At 35.6% G+C, this 18,419-nt stretch overlaps 1 protein-coding gene across 1 annotated transcript; it reads right to left on the minus strand.

Annotated features, from left to right (window-relative positions):
• Nucleotides 1-1,236: 1,236 nt before the first annotated feature.
• TSPAN19 (tetraspanin 19) lies at nt 1,237-17,506 on the minus strand. The gene is made up of 8 exons (XM_017946045.2): nt 16,923-17,506; nt 16,760-16,832; nt 15,322-15,446; nt 10,813-10,887; nt 6,856-6,966; nt 4,722-4,865; nt 3,169-3,252; nt 1,237-1,475 (listed from the first exon to the last, which is right to left on the minus strand). The coding sequence occupies exons 1-8, from the start codon at nt 17,046-17,048 to the stop codon at nt 1,407-1,409; spliced, it is 807 nt and encodes a 268-aa protein (XP_017801534.1). The 5' UTR covers nt 17,049-17,506; the 3' UTR covers nt 1,237-1,406.
• Nucleotides 17,507-18,419: the final 913 nt, after the last annotated feature.

The following is an 18,419-nucleotide window of genomic DNA, read 5'->3' on the forward strand; positions in this document are numbered from 1 at the left end:
AACCTCAACAGAATATTTCCCAAAGAATAGAAGGTGTATCTACTTGACATATCTGAACCTAAAGAAGGTTAGATTGAGGAAAATGGTTATTGTATTTTCTTTTGTGCCGACATTAAAAACTCCACAAGTCTCTGAAACCTTCGCTGTTCTAAATAGATGGATGAAAAGAGATACGATTGAATTTGTAAATGAGAGTGAGTTTTCTATAGGAGTTGGAGCAATGCAGGATCTTCAGTTAATCTATCTTTTCTTCATGTCCTCAAGATCAAGACAGCCTTTTGCTATTAAGGACAACAATAATAGTATCTCACATCTGTATAGCACTTTTTACTTTTCAAAGAATTTATTTTTCTCACAGAATCATTGTTAGGAAAATAGGACAGATAGATTATTTTTATATCCTTCAGAGAGTTGTATACACATGCATTGAATACAATTTCAGGAAAAAGAGAAGAAAAATGAGCTAGTAAAGAGTATGGGATTTCAGTATTTAGAATGGATTATTTTTACTACAGTTAAAACTGCACTGTTATTTTAATATTGTGTTACTGCCATAAAAGTATAACCAAGCCTCTAATTTTAGGTTTATTATCCACTTGCAAACATTATCAGGAAAGACAGATAAATGATTTAGTACAGATGTCAGTGTCATGAAGATTTAGTACAGACGTTAGTGTCATAAAAGATTTTTCTTTGAAATGTCCTATAAAATCAGTATTATTTTCTTAAGATCTGCAAATAAAAGGTACATGATATGATTGATTACTTAATTAGTATTTTCTGAACATCATATAGGTATTTTCTCCACAAAAGAAACTCAAAACATATGGCAATACTTTTGAATTTGGTACGTACGATTATACCCTTTAAATTCCGGTGAACTGGCCGGGCGCGGTGGCTCAAGCCTGTAATCCCAGCACTTTGGGAGGCCGAGACGGGCGGATCATGAGGTCAGGAGATCGAGACTATCCTGGCTAACACGGTGAAACCCCATCTCTACTAAAAAATACAAAAAACTAGCCGGGCGAAGTGGCGGGCGCCTGTGGTCCCAGCATCTCGGGAGGCTGAGGCAGGAGAATGGCGTAAACCCGGGAGGCGGAGCTTGCAGTGAGCTGAGATCCGGCCACTGCACTCCAGCCTGGGCGACAGAGCCAGACTCAGTCTCAAAAAAAAAAAAAAAAAAATTCCGGTGAACTTCTGAACTGTAGAATTTAATATTTTGAAAAACAAAATTAAATAATTTCATGAATGTTTTATTATAATCAGTAATTCGGTATTATATAATCAATAATTTGAATAGATCTGTTATTTAATAAAATTCAAAACATTTTTGGAATAAAATAATATAATGTGATTATTTTAAGAATTAACTCGTTGTTTCTTCTGAACAAATTGAAATCCAAAGGTCACGTTTCTGCATGGATTATATTCTTGATGTGTCTGAAGAAACAAACTGTTAATGAGACTTGGAAAACCTGGAAGAAAAGGGAACAAGAAGAGATCAAAATTTAATCAATGATAAGAGTAATTTATAAAGTTAACACTATATAGTCAGCAAAATGCATATTGTAAAGGGAAAAGGGATCAAAACCGGTGAGAAAATTTCAGAATAAGGTACATACAGTTGTGAATAGGAAGTCTGCAAAATGAGTCTTCAAGAATAACCCACCTGTTAGCAAGTTCATGTATAGAGGAGAATAAGGAAAAACCTTTAGGTTTTAATTACATTAGCTATCACTGAGCTAGATGCCTTGACAAACTGCTGATGGTTTTCTTGTTGTTGTTGTTTGATAGCTTTCTAACTATGTCATTAAATCTACAAAACTGCTTCTTTTTGTTATAGACAATGAAAGGTGGTTTGTAAAGGGTAGAAGATAAAATGCAGTGGGGATATTATCCTCTCCATTTTTGTCTTAAAATATTCCAGCATGAACGCGATAGAGAATAAACATTTAAAAACAATGATATTAATGTGTATAAAGAATGTCTTGGTTTACTACCATTCTGAGACTAAAATTGTTACCAATTGAAGAGATGAAAACTTAGATGGGGGGCTTCATAGATCAATGCAAAGTCAAATGCAAAATCCTTATCCTATCTTTCAAAAAATGCATTATGTATTTGTTTTAGTGGCATAGTCCCCATTATAACACTATATTTGCTCTCACAGTTTCTTTGAATCCATAGGCTGCACTTATTCTTTTTTTTTTTTTTTTTAAGTGAGACGGAGTCTTGCTGTCTCCCAGGCTGGAGTGCAGTGGCTGGATTTCGGCTCACTGCAAGCTCCGCCTCCCGGGTTCACACCATTCTCCTGCCTCAGCCTCCTAAGTATCTGGGACTACAGACACCCACCACCATGCCTGGCTAAGTTTTTGTATTTTTAGTAGAGACGGGGTTTCACCGTGTTAGCCAGGATGGTCTGGATCTCCTGACCTCGTGATCCGCCCGTCTCGGCCTCCCAAAGTGCTGGGATTACAGGCGTGAGCCACCGCGCCCCGCCGGCTGCACTTATTCTCAATAGTCTTCATTGAGACTGGAGAATAGTGTCTTGTTTCTGAAACCTAATTCTGCAGTTGACCCCTTTAGGTCATGGAATTTGTCTATTTTGTATCTCACTGTATATTCGACATCTACTATAGTACGTGACACACAGTAAATGCCCCCCTCCCTCCAAATACATTGAATTAATGAATATGTGAGTGAATAGTGGATCTTACTAAAGTCAAACATCTGCCTAGATTTCAGAAGTCTGCCAACTTGCAGACTGCCCAACATGATGCTCTTATTGCCAATATATGAACATATATATACATGTAAAGATATCTATACATCTATATATCTATATATATATGTGCGTGTGTGTGTATATATATATATATAAAGAAAGATAAAAATATAAATAGGTACTAGATATCTCAAAGTAATAAAATCACTACCTCCAGGATGACCACTTACTAATAGGCTCCCCCCACCTGGCTGATTAAGGGATCACCTATACAACTCTTGGATGTAAAAAGCCTCAAAGTCCTGGCTCTATTATATGAACTTATCTGATTAGGTCTCCACCTGATTGCTCTGCAGTTTATTCTGTACAGTTTATACTTAATATTTTTCATTTTTTAACGAAAATTAAATGAAATTAAAATGAAAATATGAACAAAAGCTTACCTCTGAAGTTAAAAGTCCAAAGTTAATTCCAATTAAGGTTAACGCATTAACATTATACCATGTACTGATTTTATTTTCACAACCCTAAGGAAAAGAAGTTATTCACATTGACATGGAAATGGAAATGATCTTATATGTAAATCTTTACAAAAAACAAAAGGTAAACAGAGATTAGTAATTTACCAAAGTCTAAATAGTAAGTCAATATCTAACTGGAGACTGGACTTTTTAGTCCAGAAAGCTTTGTATGGCAGCAGGACATCTCAGTTGCTAATTTTAAAGGTGCTAAGATGTTATCATGTAATTAAAATCAGAATTTTTTTACATTTTGGAAAGAGATTTTCTCTTCTGCAGACTACTGTAATTCATCAGGATAGAGTAATTTCCCCACTTACCCACCAGAAATTCCCCCAGTGGAGGCCTGAAACCACAGACAGTATCAAACTCTAAATATATTATGTTTTTTTCCTATAGAAACATATATATAATAGAGTTTAATTTATAAATTAAGCACAAGAGATTAACAACAATAACTAATAATAAAATAGAACAATTATAACAATATGCCAGCATTACTATTCTTACACTTTGGAGTCATCATTAAGTAAATTAAGGGTTCTTGAACACAGGCACTGTGATATCTCAACCGTCATTCTGATAATGAAGATGACTACTAAGTGACTAAGGGTGGGTAGCATCCACACTGTGAATACACTGGACAAAGGGATGACTCATGTCCCAGGAGGGACAGGGAAGGAAGACACAAGATTTCATCATACTACTCAGAACAGTGTGCAATTTAAAACTTATGATTGTTTATTTCTGGAATTTTCCACTTAATATTTTCAATGGTTGAACTCTCAGAATGTGAAACTGCAGATAGGGGCAACTACTATATATACCACCACCTAAAATGGTTATTTCCCAAAGAGTAGATGCTTTTTTTAAAAAAATGTAATGTTCCATTTATTTATGAATTAATTATGCAATTGAAACAATATATCTTAAGATTAGAATAAGCTTAATATGTAAACTTTACAAAGTATTAGCAGTTCTTGGGATAGAAACATCTAGTTATCAATGTCCCACACCTGTAAATCACAGTTGCTCCAGAGAACCCTTTACTCTTGCTTCTGCCACACTTACTTCAACCCATCATTGCTGGGGTCCACTCCCTTCAGATTTTGCTATCCTTTCACTCCTGGTGTTATAGCTCCCTTTCCAATCTTATGCACCAAGGCTTTCACAAAAGTGCCTCCTCTTTCTGCAGGACCTCTCAAGGAAGGCGGGGGAGAAAGACTGATGATATCCCAAATTCCAAGAATACATAAATCATATACTTCCAGGAAGTTTATTTACTTTATGTATTATACACTGGAAATAACACTACAATTTACCTAACTACGTGTCCAACTTAGGGAAGTAGATTAGGAATGTAGCCACCATCAACAACATTACTTTTATATCAAAATTTGCTCAGAATTCTAAACTGACTTGCAAAATAAACAAACAAAATACTATACATACTTGGAGAAGCCTAGATTTATCTTTACCTCGAGGTAAGTTGCATTCAATGGCTCATCACAAAACCATTTTCTTAAAGTAGACTTTGTGCAAGAACATGGCACCTGTCCTGAATTTTCTTTATTCTTATTCTTTATCCAGTCTGTGTAATTATGTTGGCCACAACACTGTAACTAGGAAAAAGCTTGTATGAATTTTACCATAAAATGTTCAAAATGCAGTTAATTATATGAGATTAATATTGAAGTGGTTTTTGTGACGATAACTCATTAATTTTTCCCCATGAATATGTAATGAATTAAATAAATAAGTATATTTGTGTTTATTTAATTCATTACTTTGTTTCCGCTATTATTGTTGTTAACCATAGCAAAAGATTTCTGCTCACATTAGTGACTTGTGATTGGATAGAATTATTACATCTGAATTTTATCCAGGATAGAAGATATACTTGATATGCTTACATATAAATGATGCTTAGGGCCATAATATAAAGCAATCACCCAAGCCATATCTTGCTCCTAACTATAGCAGTTCTCTTTGTATTTAAAGCATATGCAGTCATACATGTTTGGTATACCTAAAAGGAGATTCAGGGTAATATCTGCTTTTCTAGGATTAATGTGAGATGTTAACTTTCAATTTTGTATTGTGTGAAAATTACCATAAAGAACCAAAAGAGGATAGTAAAAATAGTCATAAAATGATCCAACTTTTAAGAAATGTCTCATTTGCAGTGCTGATTCTGGAATCCTATCAAGCAGAGTTAGGAGGATATGAAAGAATCAGTTTACATATTTGTCACTTAGGAAATAAGAGAAAGGTGAAGTAATTGCTTTCTAAACTTTTATGGAAAATGATAACATTAGTACTGCCTATGTTTGCAATATATACCAACAATCTTTGCACAATTCCAGGAAATGCTGATAACTAAAATAGTGATTGAGAGTTAGGTTACTGAAAGTTAGCTTAAACAAACAAATCTACATATATTATCTCAGTTATAGTAATGGCTAGGAACTGACAGCTGGAATTTCACTAATAGTAGTGATATGATATACAGAATTGTTTCCTCATCATTTTCTGACCATAGAAAGGTTCACTCCTCTACTGTAGGTTGTAATGCAGTCTGAAAATACAACACATGTACGGATCATATACATAAGAGAAGACGACGATGAGTAAAAGTATTTGTAATTACATTTCGATTATCTTAAAATTTATTTCCATTACCATATGTACTAAAAATAACTATTTTTTATGTGAGGCATATAATATATCAGTAAAGAGTACAGAATCTAGTGTCAGATTGTGTGGGTTTGAATCTTGGCTCTGCCACTTATTAGATGTGCAATCCTCATTAAATTACTAAATTTCTCAGTTTTTCATCTATAAAATGAGGATAACAGTTCCTATGTTATAGGGTTGGGAGGATTGAATTAGCTAATATATGCAAAGCACTTACAGACAAGTCTGGGACTATGTAAATGTTTGCTATTTTTTTAATTGGGCACTTACTATATTCCAGGTGCTGATCTATTTCTGTAAACCATTTGGCCAACAATACCCTTCTCTTACCCTTCCACTGCACCTATCCGGAAAAAACCTGCACTATGAAATAATAATCTTAAAAAATTAGCTAAAAAGTATTAGTTGCATTTATGCCCTGGATCCAGGCCTTTCTATATATTCTATATATTACTTCATTTATTCCTGCCAACCAGAGGTAGGGGTTAGTATGCTCATTTTACGAATGTGGAACTATGAGTTTAAGAGGGTTACTTGTCCAGAACCACAAAGCTACTGCACGGCCATCCTGGTATTCAGACTCAAAGGGTGACCACCATGCTGCCAGCAGAGGCTACTGCTTAGACTTACCTCCCATCAGGTGCAGCAGGATAGACTACCCCAGTTGGCAAAAGACCAGCAACACTTTTCCAGGTGAAACCAAGTTAAAATGCACATCAATTAACACAGGAGTTACAAAAGGCGGATATAACTCAAGATTTTTAAGTGGGGAGAATTGCCCTTTTTGCCCAGTTTGTTTGAAAGAAATACAACAAACTCTTATTCCTCTGCCCCACCCCCTGCCCTGACCTATTCTCTCTTCTGTCCCACAGTGATCAACACTGACATCTAATTTTTTAGTTAATTTCATCTTACTGTTTTCTGTAAAGCGTTTAGAATAGTCCACTTGGTTATATCTTCAGGCTTATCTTTAGATCCATACTCAGAAATGACAGAATCAATTTCGTCATGCCATAGTTGCTGAACCTGTAGAAAATTGTATTAAAAATGAAAATTTCACAGAAATGTATCCATAAAAATTTCATAGAAATTGATGGTTCCTCAAGAGTACCATCATGAAGAGATTATTCAATATTACTTTTCTGTTTTCTGTTTATTTCTTTTTAAAATAACTTTTTAACAATTTCAGTGGGTATCAAAGCATATGGCTTTTCAATTTGTAATCTATAGGAAGACTATATTAGGCTCATTTTACAATTAAGGAAGAAGTAATGTGCTATTCTCATGCATATCTAAGGGAAATTTCTTCTCAAACTCTCAGGAAAAACACTGTAAAAGTCTTTTAAATAAGCCAAAAAAGTTTGCTGAGTGTCTTTTCAATGGACACTAGGCTTTTTCTGGCAAACTTCAACATTCCTTGATTCTGTGAAGGTCTGTACTGTACTTTTCATGATTTATAATTTATTTTACAACTTTAGAGGTTGTTGAAAACTATGGTTATGCAAATTATACTTGGTCAGACAAATGTACATTTTTCTCGGTGAAGGTATATTTCATTCCTTCTCTCTCCAAACCTGTTTTGTATCTATTAAGTGATGGCCTATGTAAATGTCCTCTTTGGATTCTCCTTTGAATTAATTTTTATATCGTACTGGTTCCCTCATTAATTAAGATGTCAAATAAAATAATTGACTTCTGAAATCTACTGCATATTTCCACAAAAATTATGATTTTTAAATTTTAAATATTATCCTTTTGTAATACTATCAGGCCTCAGAATACAACACTCCAAAATATAGCACCTTTGTATGCTGAGTATTTTAAGCTCAAGAAAATTGAGAAAACTGCAGAAGCAGGAAGGTCACTTTCTGACCTTCTCCTGCCTTTCTTCCATGAGGCAGGTCATAAAAGAATTCTCACTGGCCGGGCGTGGTGGCTCACGCCTGTAATCCCAGCACTTTGGGAGGCTGAGGCGGGTGTATCATGAGGTCAAGAGATCGAGACAATCCTTGCAAACATGGTGAAACCCCGTCTCTACCAAAAATACAAAAACTAGTTGGGCGTGGTGGTGCATGCCTGTAGTCCCAGCTACTCGGGAGGCTGAGGCAGGAGAATCGCTTGAACTCGGGAGGCAGAGGTTGCAGTGAGCTGAGATGCACCACTGCACTCCAGCCTGGGCGACAGAGTGAGACTCCATCTCAAAAAAAAAAAAAAAAAAAAAAGAATTATCTGACCCATTTTCTCTGAAGGTATAGCAGAAGATCCTCATTCCAGAGTGGTCCTGTCCTATACGCAGAAGCCAAGAAGCATCTGAACAGACAGGCCTTGCTAAATTTCTCCCAGTTTATTACCATTAGATTATATGCTTTTGTCTCCAATCACACTTTCACATAACTATCCACAAAAACAGATTTCCTTGGATCTTTGAGTCTTTATTTTTTGGTTAAGTAAATTTGTTATGCTTTTTGTTTGTTAGTTTGTCTTTTGTTATAGGGATCTTGGCCAAGAACCTTGTGATGGATGAGGTATATAACTTTTTCTCTCCTACAATACTAACACAAAAATGATCAGATTTGGATGGGGATAAACAAAACTCTGCAATTTCAAAATCAAGGTAATGCAAAGGTAGAATGATTGTTGTAGTAACTTAAGCATTTACAAATTTATATAATTTTTTATAACAAATTACTAATTTGGTCCTCAATAATACCAAAAGGTAGGAAGAAAAGATATTATTATCATTTTATGAATGGGAATACAGACACTCAGAGAATTTAATTATTTACTTTTGTTTACAAGGAGACTTTAAATATGATCATTTGAGTACTAGTCTAATGATTTTTACTGAATTATGCTGTCTTTGACAATAAAAACTAAGTAACTGGTGGGAATATCACAATAATTATAAAAGGCATGTAAACTAAAATCTTACTTAGTTACTTATGTATCTGTATTTTAATACATTTAAGAAGATTAGAATAATGAAAAGGAGAAATTAAATCTATTTTATACTCTGTTCATTTTTATTTAGAATAAATAAAATATATAGTGCTGTTGGCAGTGTGTGTGGGGTGAAACTTATGGCCTTGTTTTGTTTCTAAAGCATTATTTGGGAAATCCAGAGTGCATATAAATGACAACTTCATACATAAGTACTTTCATATGTAACCTATGTGACTAACGTATAAATAAAATTCCTTTATGCTTACTCAGTTTGGTAAGCATCTATTAAAGGCCTAGTGTATCTTCCACACTGAGTTAGGTACTGTAAATGACATAAAAGATTTAGAGGCTCTTAAGAACTTAATCCAGTTTGAATGCAGAACACAAATTGATGTAAACAAAGTTGTTAGCTCTGGGGTCAGCTAATGAGTATTTGAGTCTAGGCTCTATCATTTGGCCATGAAATACTTTAACAAGCATTTCTAATCTCAAATCTTCAGTTTTCTCTTCTATAAAGTAGGACTTGTGGTGCATCTCTAGGGGTTGCTATGAGGATTAACAATACAATGGCTATAGTGTTTATCACAGTTTCTAGCACATGGTAGTTATTAATCAGTTCTTATTTCTAATATATAGAGAGATACAGGAGTCTATGCATAACATTGAAGCAAATATGGGTGACTGATAAACTATATTTACATGTTGATAGCTCTTATGTGTCATATTTATGTTCTATCATGAGGTTGAAAAGTTTGAGGATGATAGATTGGGATTTGGTGCTTTGCCAGCAAAACAGCTTTCCAAAACTTAACTGCTGCAGCCAACTTACCTTTAAAACTCCCATACACACACACACACACATTTTAGATGTGGAGAAAAGTAATTTTAGCTCTAAATGCCAGGCCATTAACAGTAGGCACTGGATGATGAGCTGTCCAGTAAAGAATGAAGTTGGAGGGCAATGGTGTCATACAGGAAAGATATTTTTTTGAACTTTGGCCATTACAGAGGAGTATAGATAGATATAAAGAAAATCTAGGAACCATATAAGTTAATCAAGAGATCCCTCAAGGTTAATTAAGGTGAGGGAAGAGAACTCTTGAGTAGCTACTTTACAACTGAAACTTGACACATTGTCAGTTAATGACAACTCTGTAACGTAGGTAAGTATTAATTATATTTTACAGATGAGGACATAGGCTCAGAGCTGTAAAGCAGGTTGTTGATCCTTAATCATATCCATATCTGTATGACTTCAAGTACATATTCATCTTACTATAGGACAATTAATCTCCCAGGATACAAGACAGACCTTGACTGAACTGAAATACTGAAATGTCTTAAAGGATGAAAAGTAACTGTAGGTTGTAACAGGTAAGTTTTGTTGACCAAAAGTTTTTCCAGGCTTATTATATGCTGTTTTGAACTAAATTTGATAAACCTAAATCTTGCTCTAATTAATTTAATCACTCATCACTCTACCTGTGGAAAATACAGGAATTATTCAGTATGTCTTGTTTAAGTGAAATTGCTAAATTTCAAGTTAGTTGGAGTCTAAATTTGTTTCTTTGCAAAAATATAATACAGTGATTGGGTCAGTAGTGGTAGCCAGAGTTGGTAGGAGGAGAAGGTAAAAATTTGAACTTCTAAATCTCAGTACCACCTCCTCTTCCTCAATACTGTTTGATATTTAAAGCTACTTTCTAATCATATGTAAATGGAGTTAAAGGCAAGTTCCCCTATCTACCCTTTTCAATCTGACTCCTGGCCCCTTCCTATACTCTAGTACTTTCATTGAATATTATTTTCCCCTAAATAAATTTACCTTTGGCTTTTAATATTGGATCAATGGTCTCAATACTCTAAGGTATCCAATTTCCTTTAAACTTCAAATAACAGGATGTATTGATAAGGATTTACTTTCCATACCTCCTCTTTCTTTGTGAAGATGAATGCTGAAAGTACAACCTGAACACCAAAGACCCATGTTATCAATACTGCATACTAAAACAAAAGAAAAATAGAGATGATGACTATGCTACTAATATATATTTTGTATGCTCAAATAATAGGAAAACACACACCATTGGAAATATGCAACCATAAAGCATATATGGGTATTGCTGAGGCTTCCTGCCTTTACAAATATGAATGAAATTAGGGAAATAGCAAGGCAAAGTAAAAAACAAATGAACATTTGGGTAAGAGCAAGACAGAAAGAAGTGATAGTAATTAATGAGCACCTTGGTCCAATAGAGTTGTCAATGATGCCATCTTAATTCAGTTATAAAACTATTATAGGGTGAATTTAATTATCTTCACCTCACATTATTTTGCTGAAACTAAAGACTCACTAAATTTCTGATGTACTATTTAAACCCATGCAGAAAGTATAACAAAAGCAACTGCAATAATAAACTTAATTCTACATACATTTGGGCTATTTCTTGAAAATTAAAAATACTTGTATCCAAACCAAATAAAATATTTTTTTATATTTATTAGACTGTTTAATTAAAAAAATATATACAGCCACTTTAGTCTTCTTCATAGCTATTGTCAACCTAAAAAAAGGCACAGAAGAAAATTATCTCTAAATATGTTGAGTTATTTAAGAATAAGAAATAAAGATTTATAGTCCAGATTGCATGAAATGGTAAACTACCAGTTCATTCTGTGAGGAGAGGGTAGAGAGAAGTATTTAGTAGCAAAAAGTGTGAGATTTACATAAACTGCTTAGAAACAGAGTTTATTGGTTCTAAAGATTCAAAGCCAGAGTTGTTGCCAGTTCACTGGTACAGATGCCATGACTGGTCAAGTGCTCCTCCAAGAACATCTTATCTGAATTACTGCAGTCCTAAGGAATATCAAGTCATAAACATTATAAAAGCAGGAGATGACTGAAGACAGTTTCCAGCTGGGAGTTTTCAGAAAGTCCTTAGAAACACTATTTATTTCAGACACGTAGCATGAGCCTCCTCTCCTTTAGACTTTCCTGGCTGTATTTTGTCTGGGTCTGACAAAAGTGATTTCCTGCTGGTATCAGCAACTTTTACACAGCACATATTAATATATAAGATTTAGAATTCAGCTGGGTGCTGTGGCTCACGACTGTAATCCCGGCACTTTGGGAGGCCGAGGCGGGCAGATTCCTTCAGGTCAGGAGTTCAAGACCAGCCTGGCCCACATAGTAAAATCCTGTCTCTACTAAAAATACAAAAATTAGGCGGGCATGGTGGCTCGCACCTGTAATTCCAGCTACTTGGGAATCTGAGGCAGGGGAATCGCTTGAAGCTGGAAGGCGGAGGTTGCAGTGAGCCGAGATCGTGCTACTGCACTCCAACCTAGCGACAGAGCGAGATTCCATCTCAAAAAAAAGAAAAAAGAAAAAAAAAGATTTAGAATTCATAATAATTTTAAAAGTAAGCGGTCTGAGAATTTACTAGGCAAAATATAAGTACTAATGACTTACTGTATTATTTATTTACTTTTTACTTGGCCCTCACAGAGATAAAAATTATTTAATTACACATATTTTATACATTTAATACCTTAAAATATCAGACCAAAATTTTCTTCTTGGCATAAGTTATGTTTCCTAGTTTCAGAGAAAAATAATTCAGAGACAAAAACGTGCTCTTTACATCTATTTAGATGTTTAGATTTTTAACTTCTACATGCAATATCTCACTTAATCTTATACTAATAAGGGATTGGGAACAGCAGGAAAAATTGTATCAAACCTTTTTAGTTTTTTGAGATGGAGTCTGCTCTGTGGCCCAGGCTGGAGTGCAGTGACGCAATCTCTGCTCACGGCAACCTTAGCCTCCTGGGTTCAAGCGATTCTCGTGCCTCAGCCTCCCTAGTAGCTGGGATTACCCGTGCCCAGCACCACGCCAGGCTGATTTTTGTGTTTTTAGTAGAGACGGGGTTTCACCATGGTGGCTGGGCTGGTCTCCAACTTCTGACCTCAGGTGATCTGCCCACCTTGGCCTTCCAAAATTGTTGGGATTACAGGTGTGAGCCATCTTAGATTAGAGTAGGAGTATGTAAAATCACCTTTAAGACATGGAATAGCTTTTTTTTTTTTTGAAGGAGTTTCGCTGTTTTTGCCCAGGCTGGAGTGCAATGGAGTGATCTCGGCTCACTGCCACCTCTGCCTCCCGGGTTCAAGTGATTCTCCTGCTTCAGCCTCCCAAGTAGCTGGGATTACAGGTGCCTGCCACCATGCCTGGCTAATTTTTTGTATTTTTAGTAGAGACGGGGTTTCACCATGTTGGCCAGAATGGTCTCGATCTCTTGACTTCGTGATCTGCCCGCCTCGGCCTCCCAAAGTGCTGGGATTACAGGCGTGAACCACTGTGCCCGGCCCAAGACATGGACTAGCTTTTAGGCCTGTAATATTTGCCCATAAGTTGACTGTGTGAATTAACTTGGTTCAGAGAAAAATAGATTCATCAGAAAAATATTGGTAAATTTAGAGTGTAGCAATGGCCAAATTAGCAGTACCCTTCCATGGAATGTCTAGAAGGAATGGTGGTATCTTGGTTCCAGGCCCTAATCTGTCAGATCCTATGTTCATGTGTATCCTTATGATGATATCTATCAGGCTTTCTCATTCAGATGCCATTAATATTTGGATTATATGAGGCAGAAACTTAGGAAATGTCTGTTTTTCTCCCTCTACTTTCCCCCTTCCTTTCCTATCCTCTACCCCCTACATTGTAACATTGTATAAGTAGTAGACTCTGCATTTCCTTTGCCTACATAGAAATTTGTGACAAGAAGAAAAAATCAAGATTTTCTTGCAAGCCATTTCTGTCCTGGGTTTTATACCCCAAATCTGAAGCTCAGTGAGAAAATTATGCTAAGGATCCTGGAAAGAGAGAAAGATAAGATTTGAGAAGAAAGGGTTGGCCTTGGAGGAGAATAAGAGGAGAGAGTAAAGTCTCTTCTTAGACTAAAAAGATTTTGAGGTGGAATCTGGATGTCTGTGGGTTTTCAGAGCAATAGCATAGTCCTTGGAATCCTGGCACTGCCCTGGTAACGTGGTAAAACCCCAGACGGAAATCAGGGTCCCTATCTAAAGTGCCTGTGCCAGGGTAATATTCAAATAATAGTAGAAATTACTATTAATAGGTAGCAACTGATTCCTATGCTAGGTGTACCTCCTAATTGCTGTGTCACTAGGGAGGCTCACTGTCTCAGGGAAGGAAGACTGAAGGAATGGAACTGAGGTACTGGTTATTCACCAATATTTCACAAAAGGGTTTCACTGGTATGCCTGTACTAGTAAATACTGGATGAATAGCAGCCCTACCTTTGCTACCCATGCCTTTCAAAGAGCAGAGTGGGTACACCTGAAGGGACCTTGTGACCTGGGAAAGTGAGTGTGTTTGTGGTAGGTGGCGTAGACTGGTAACTAGTGTCCAGGGTGACCACCCAGATGTTCAGTGCTCCATAAAAGTTCAGTGTCTCTGCATTCTTCCTGGTAAGGGACAAAATGTCAGCAGCTGAACTTCCTATCTCCTTGGCTGCAAATTAAAATCAATTTGATTTAGAGAAAAATGTAAAGGCTATATTTCATCTGAGTATGTGAATTGGGATCCATAACTGCCACATGTATGGTCATTGGCTCATGTCCAGGTCAGTACTCTGGAATATAATTTGTCTTTTCACATTACAAGCCTTGAGAGAAATAGTGCACAAGCCAGATGCTACAGTCTGCCTCTTTCAGTAATTATAGTTCTCTTTTAAAAACAACAATTTGTGATGTCAATTGTAAGTTACCTTTCATGGCAATGATAGACACTATTATTAAAGAGGGGAGGAAAAGAGTGGGGCAAGGGTTGAAAAGGTAACTGCTGGTTACTGTGCTCACTCAGTAGCTGGGTGACAGGATCAATCGAACTCCAAACCTCAGCATCATGCAATATACCCATGTAATAAACTTTCACGTGTACCCTGAATATACAATAAAAGTTGAAATTATAACAAAATACATACATATGTAAGTTACCTTTCTTCGTGCCATGCCCACAAAGATAAAAATGTGCTGACTATAGATCGTGTTTCTTTTACCCTGGTAAGCTACATTGCTCATTGACTTAAATGCACTTTATTCTAATTCTAGCCTTCGGATTCTTAAGTTTGGTGAATTGTAGTTCACCCTAGGAGACAGAGAGTCCTACTGACTCTGTGTTGAAAAGTAAATGTCCGAATGTGCTGAGGTACAGATTCGGTTCATAGAAAACGCACTAAGAAAGTCCTTTCTGGAAAAATGACTTTGTTGGAGGGAGGAGGGTGTGCTTCATTTGAATTGCTCTAAGGACATACTCTACTGCAGTGCCATGGTAATGTAAATCACTATTCATTTGTGTAACTTAGATACTTAAAAATCTGAGATAAAAATTCAAGCTATTGATGTGAAATACATACCACAATTAGAAGCCATCTGATTTCGTTGTGAATTCCTATATAACCCAATAGACAAAAAAGAACAGTAGAAGACCCCATTCCAATCAAAATTTGAGAAATAGATACTATGAAGTGATTATTTTCATCTGTGAAAAGAACAAAATTACTTATTATGAAGTGGTATTTTTATATGAAGTGGTATTTTATTTTCTATTTAACAATAATTACAGCAACCAAAAGTTTTTCTGAGCAGCTGTTGCCAGACCACCAGGATTCTCTCTCTATCCCTCTGTCTCTCTTTCTCTCTTTCTCTGTCTCTCAGTTTTTGACCTCATGTACCAGCTCTTACTTTTAGAAACAACCCCTCTTCCTTTTCTGACATGAAGAGAATTTCTTAAATTTCAGATATCTTTACCCTTATCCTCCTTGTCTTTTATGACAGAAGAAAATTTTTTCTAAGATTTCATCTATGTCTAATGTATATTCAAACATTCATGTGTTCATTCATCAAAAATCTTTAGAACCTAATATGTGTGAGTTAGATGTATACACTCTGAATTTATTGCTAATATGAGCCCTTTCAAACTATATTTTAGTTTTCCCCATCTAGACTGTGAGCCCTCAGTGCTAGATATTATATATATTTATCCAGTCAACAGGCTGCCTGTTGAATGCTTGGTGCTGTGGCACAAACAGCAGAACAGTAAATGCTTAACAAATAATTGTTTTAAAAAAGAAGGATGGATAAATGAATTAAATATGTGGGAGATGTTATGGGAGAACAGTGTAGGCAGTGGTGTGCTGGAGTGAGCTTGTATTGGCTCATAAAAGCCAATTGTGGTATTTTCAGGAAATCTGCAAACCAACTGAATTCACTTTGACGCCTTGAAATTGGCCATTGAGGAACTGCTTCTATCATGTCAATCATGCGCTATATACATTAAAACATTGTAAACTACAGTATGTTTAAAAGTATAGTGCTAGTTAGAATTAAAACAATGAGAAAAGAGAAACCATCTTCCTCCTAAAATCTCCCAGTGTTCTTCTTCTCAGTTTAAGGAGTCACTACAAGTTATATCTTCTACCTATGCATTGAATTCTCACAATTTTTATAGTGATCAGATCAGAGTAATTAGCATATCCATTCATCTCAAATATGTATCATTTTTGTGTGTTGGGAATAATCAATATTCTTCTAGCTATTTGTGACTGTGTAATACATTATTGTTAACTACAGTCATCCTACAGTAGTATAGAACACTAGAACTTTTTTCTTCTATCTAGCGGTAATTTTGTATCCTTTAACAAATCTCTGCAACTGATGGACTTTCAGAGGGAATGCTAGACAACACTTGATAAATTCCAGAGAAATACTGCCACCTGCTGAATAAATTGTGTATACAACTGTTTAAAATGGAATGTCTGTTTCACTGAGAGATAAACAAAAATAGATACATACCAAAAGCTGTTAAAAAATTATTTCTATCTAATAAAAGCCATGCACCAAATCCCATGAATAAAAGTCCAAGAACCTAAAAAAAGAAAGTCAATGCTTATTTTTTTTGTAATTGCCTATACAATAGATTACATTTTCTTTACTATGTAATTATGAAGAGCCTTACCATGAAAGCTCCATTAATGAGATTAAGAAAGTACTTAAGAATTATTGTTTTGTTATTTCTTAACATTCTTTTTCTTCCAAGATATTGATGATTCTGAAAAGACAACCATAACTTTTTTATAAACATTCTACACAATAACTTTAAATATTTCGCCCTACTTATGTTCTATATTTGCACATTTTTCTTCTCAAATCAGTTATCAGTATAACATACTCCCATCTCTAAATGAAAGAACATATTGAAGGTATCTTGAAACTGTACATTGTCTGCATTCTTTTTACTAGACAGTATCTGTACTTAAAATAATAAATATATATCTGCAATGCTTTTACTAGGCAATCAAGACTAAGAAGACAGTTGTATAACAAGTCAAGCAGCCTTACTGAACTTCTTGCAGTTTCAGAAAGCATAAGATATTTTGTTTTCAGTTTTATTGTATTTTTAAATGTTTATTTTAATCCTAACCATTAGATGGCCAGGAAATTTTCCAGTCTTAATATACCTTGTTCCCCTGGCTGGCAAGTTTTCCTCACTTCTGCATGCCCCTTCTCAGAATAATATTAGCTCCTCACTGAGGTGTTGGTTTGGGGATCTTTATCTTTTTTTTTTTTTTTTTTTTTTTTTTTGAGACAGAGTCTCGCTCTGTCGCCCAGGCTGGAGTGCAGTGGCCGGATCTCAGCTCACTGCAAGCTCCGCCTCCCGGGTTTACGCCATTCTCCCGCCTCAGCCTCCCGAGTAGCTGGGACTACAGGCGCCCGCCACCACGCCCGGCTAGTTTTTTGTATTTTTTTTTTTTAGTAGAGACGGGGTTTCACCATGTTAGCCAGGATGGTCTTGATCTCCTGACCTCGTGATCCGCCCGTCTCAGCCTCCCAAAGTGCTGGGATTACAGGCTTGAGCCACCGCGCCCGGCCAGGGGATCTTTATCTTAAGCCAATTTGTTGCCTTTCAAATTTCTCATTGACCTGTCTTCTTCCCCACAGAGAGTCAGGGATATTTAAGTGGCGAGAGTATGTCTTATATACCAATATAACCTCCAGATTTAGCACACAGTAGGTACTTGATATATATTTGTTGAATGCATGAATGGATACATGAATTAAATTACTTAATCTATAATTTAATTTGGTATGCAGTATATATATATATAAAACTTATATATAAAGTAGCTTTCATGAAAACTTATTTTCCAGATAGCCAATTTTCCTAAAACTTTCATGGAAAAATCAATACTTACTCCACTGGTTTTTGGTGCTGTTTAGTAGAGATGAAAGTTTCAAATCTAATCTTGACTATGTTCCCAGATTTTCTCTTTTCTCTTCTCATTGTTTTAATTCTAACTAGCATTATACTTTTAAACATACTGTAGTTTACAATGTTTTAATATATATAGTGCATGATTGACATAATAGAAGCAGATTTAATAAGATTATTTTAAAGCTATTTGTCTGTCCCTAATTAGGCAGAAACCAATTTGTCGAACTGAAGGATGCTTTG

The sequence above is a fragment of the Papio anubis genome, chromosome 9, assembly GCF_008728515.1.
Source record: "Papio anubis isolate 15944 chromosome 9, Panubis1.0, whole genome shotgun sequence".
Lineage (NCBI taxonomy): Eukaryota > Metazoa > Chordata > Mammalia > Primates > Cercopithecidae > Papio > Papio anubis.

Coding starts and splice junctions, on each gene's coding strand:
- TSPAN19 (XM_017946045.2), bottom strand. CDS start 17,048: ATGTTTATAAAAAAGTTATGGTTGTCTTTTCAGAATCATCAATATCTT. Junction 15,447..16,759: donor TAATTTTTTAACAGCTTTTG/GTATGTATCTAT, acceptor TTCTTTTCACAG/ATGAAAATAATCACTTCATA. Junction 1,476..3,168: donor TTGGACTTTTAACTTCAGAG/GTAAGCTTTTGT, acceptor CTTTTCTTCCAG/GTTTTCCAAGTCTCATTAAC.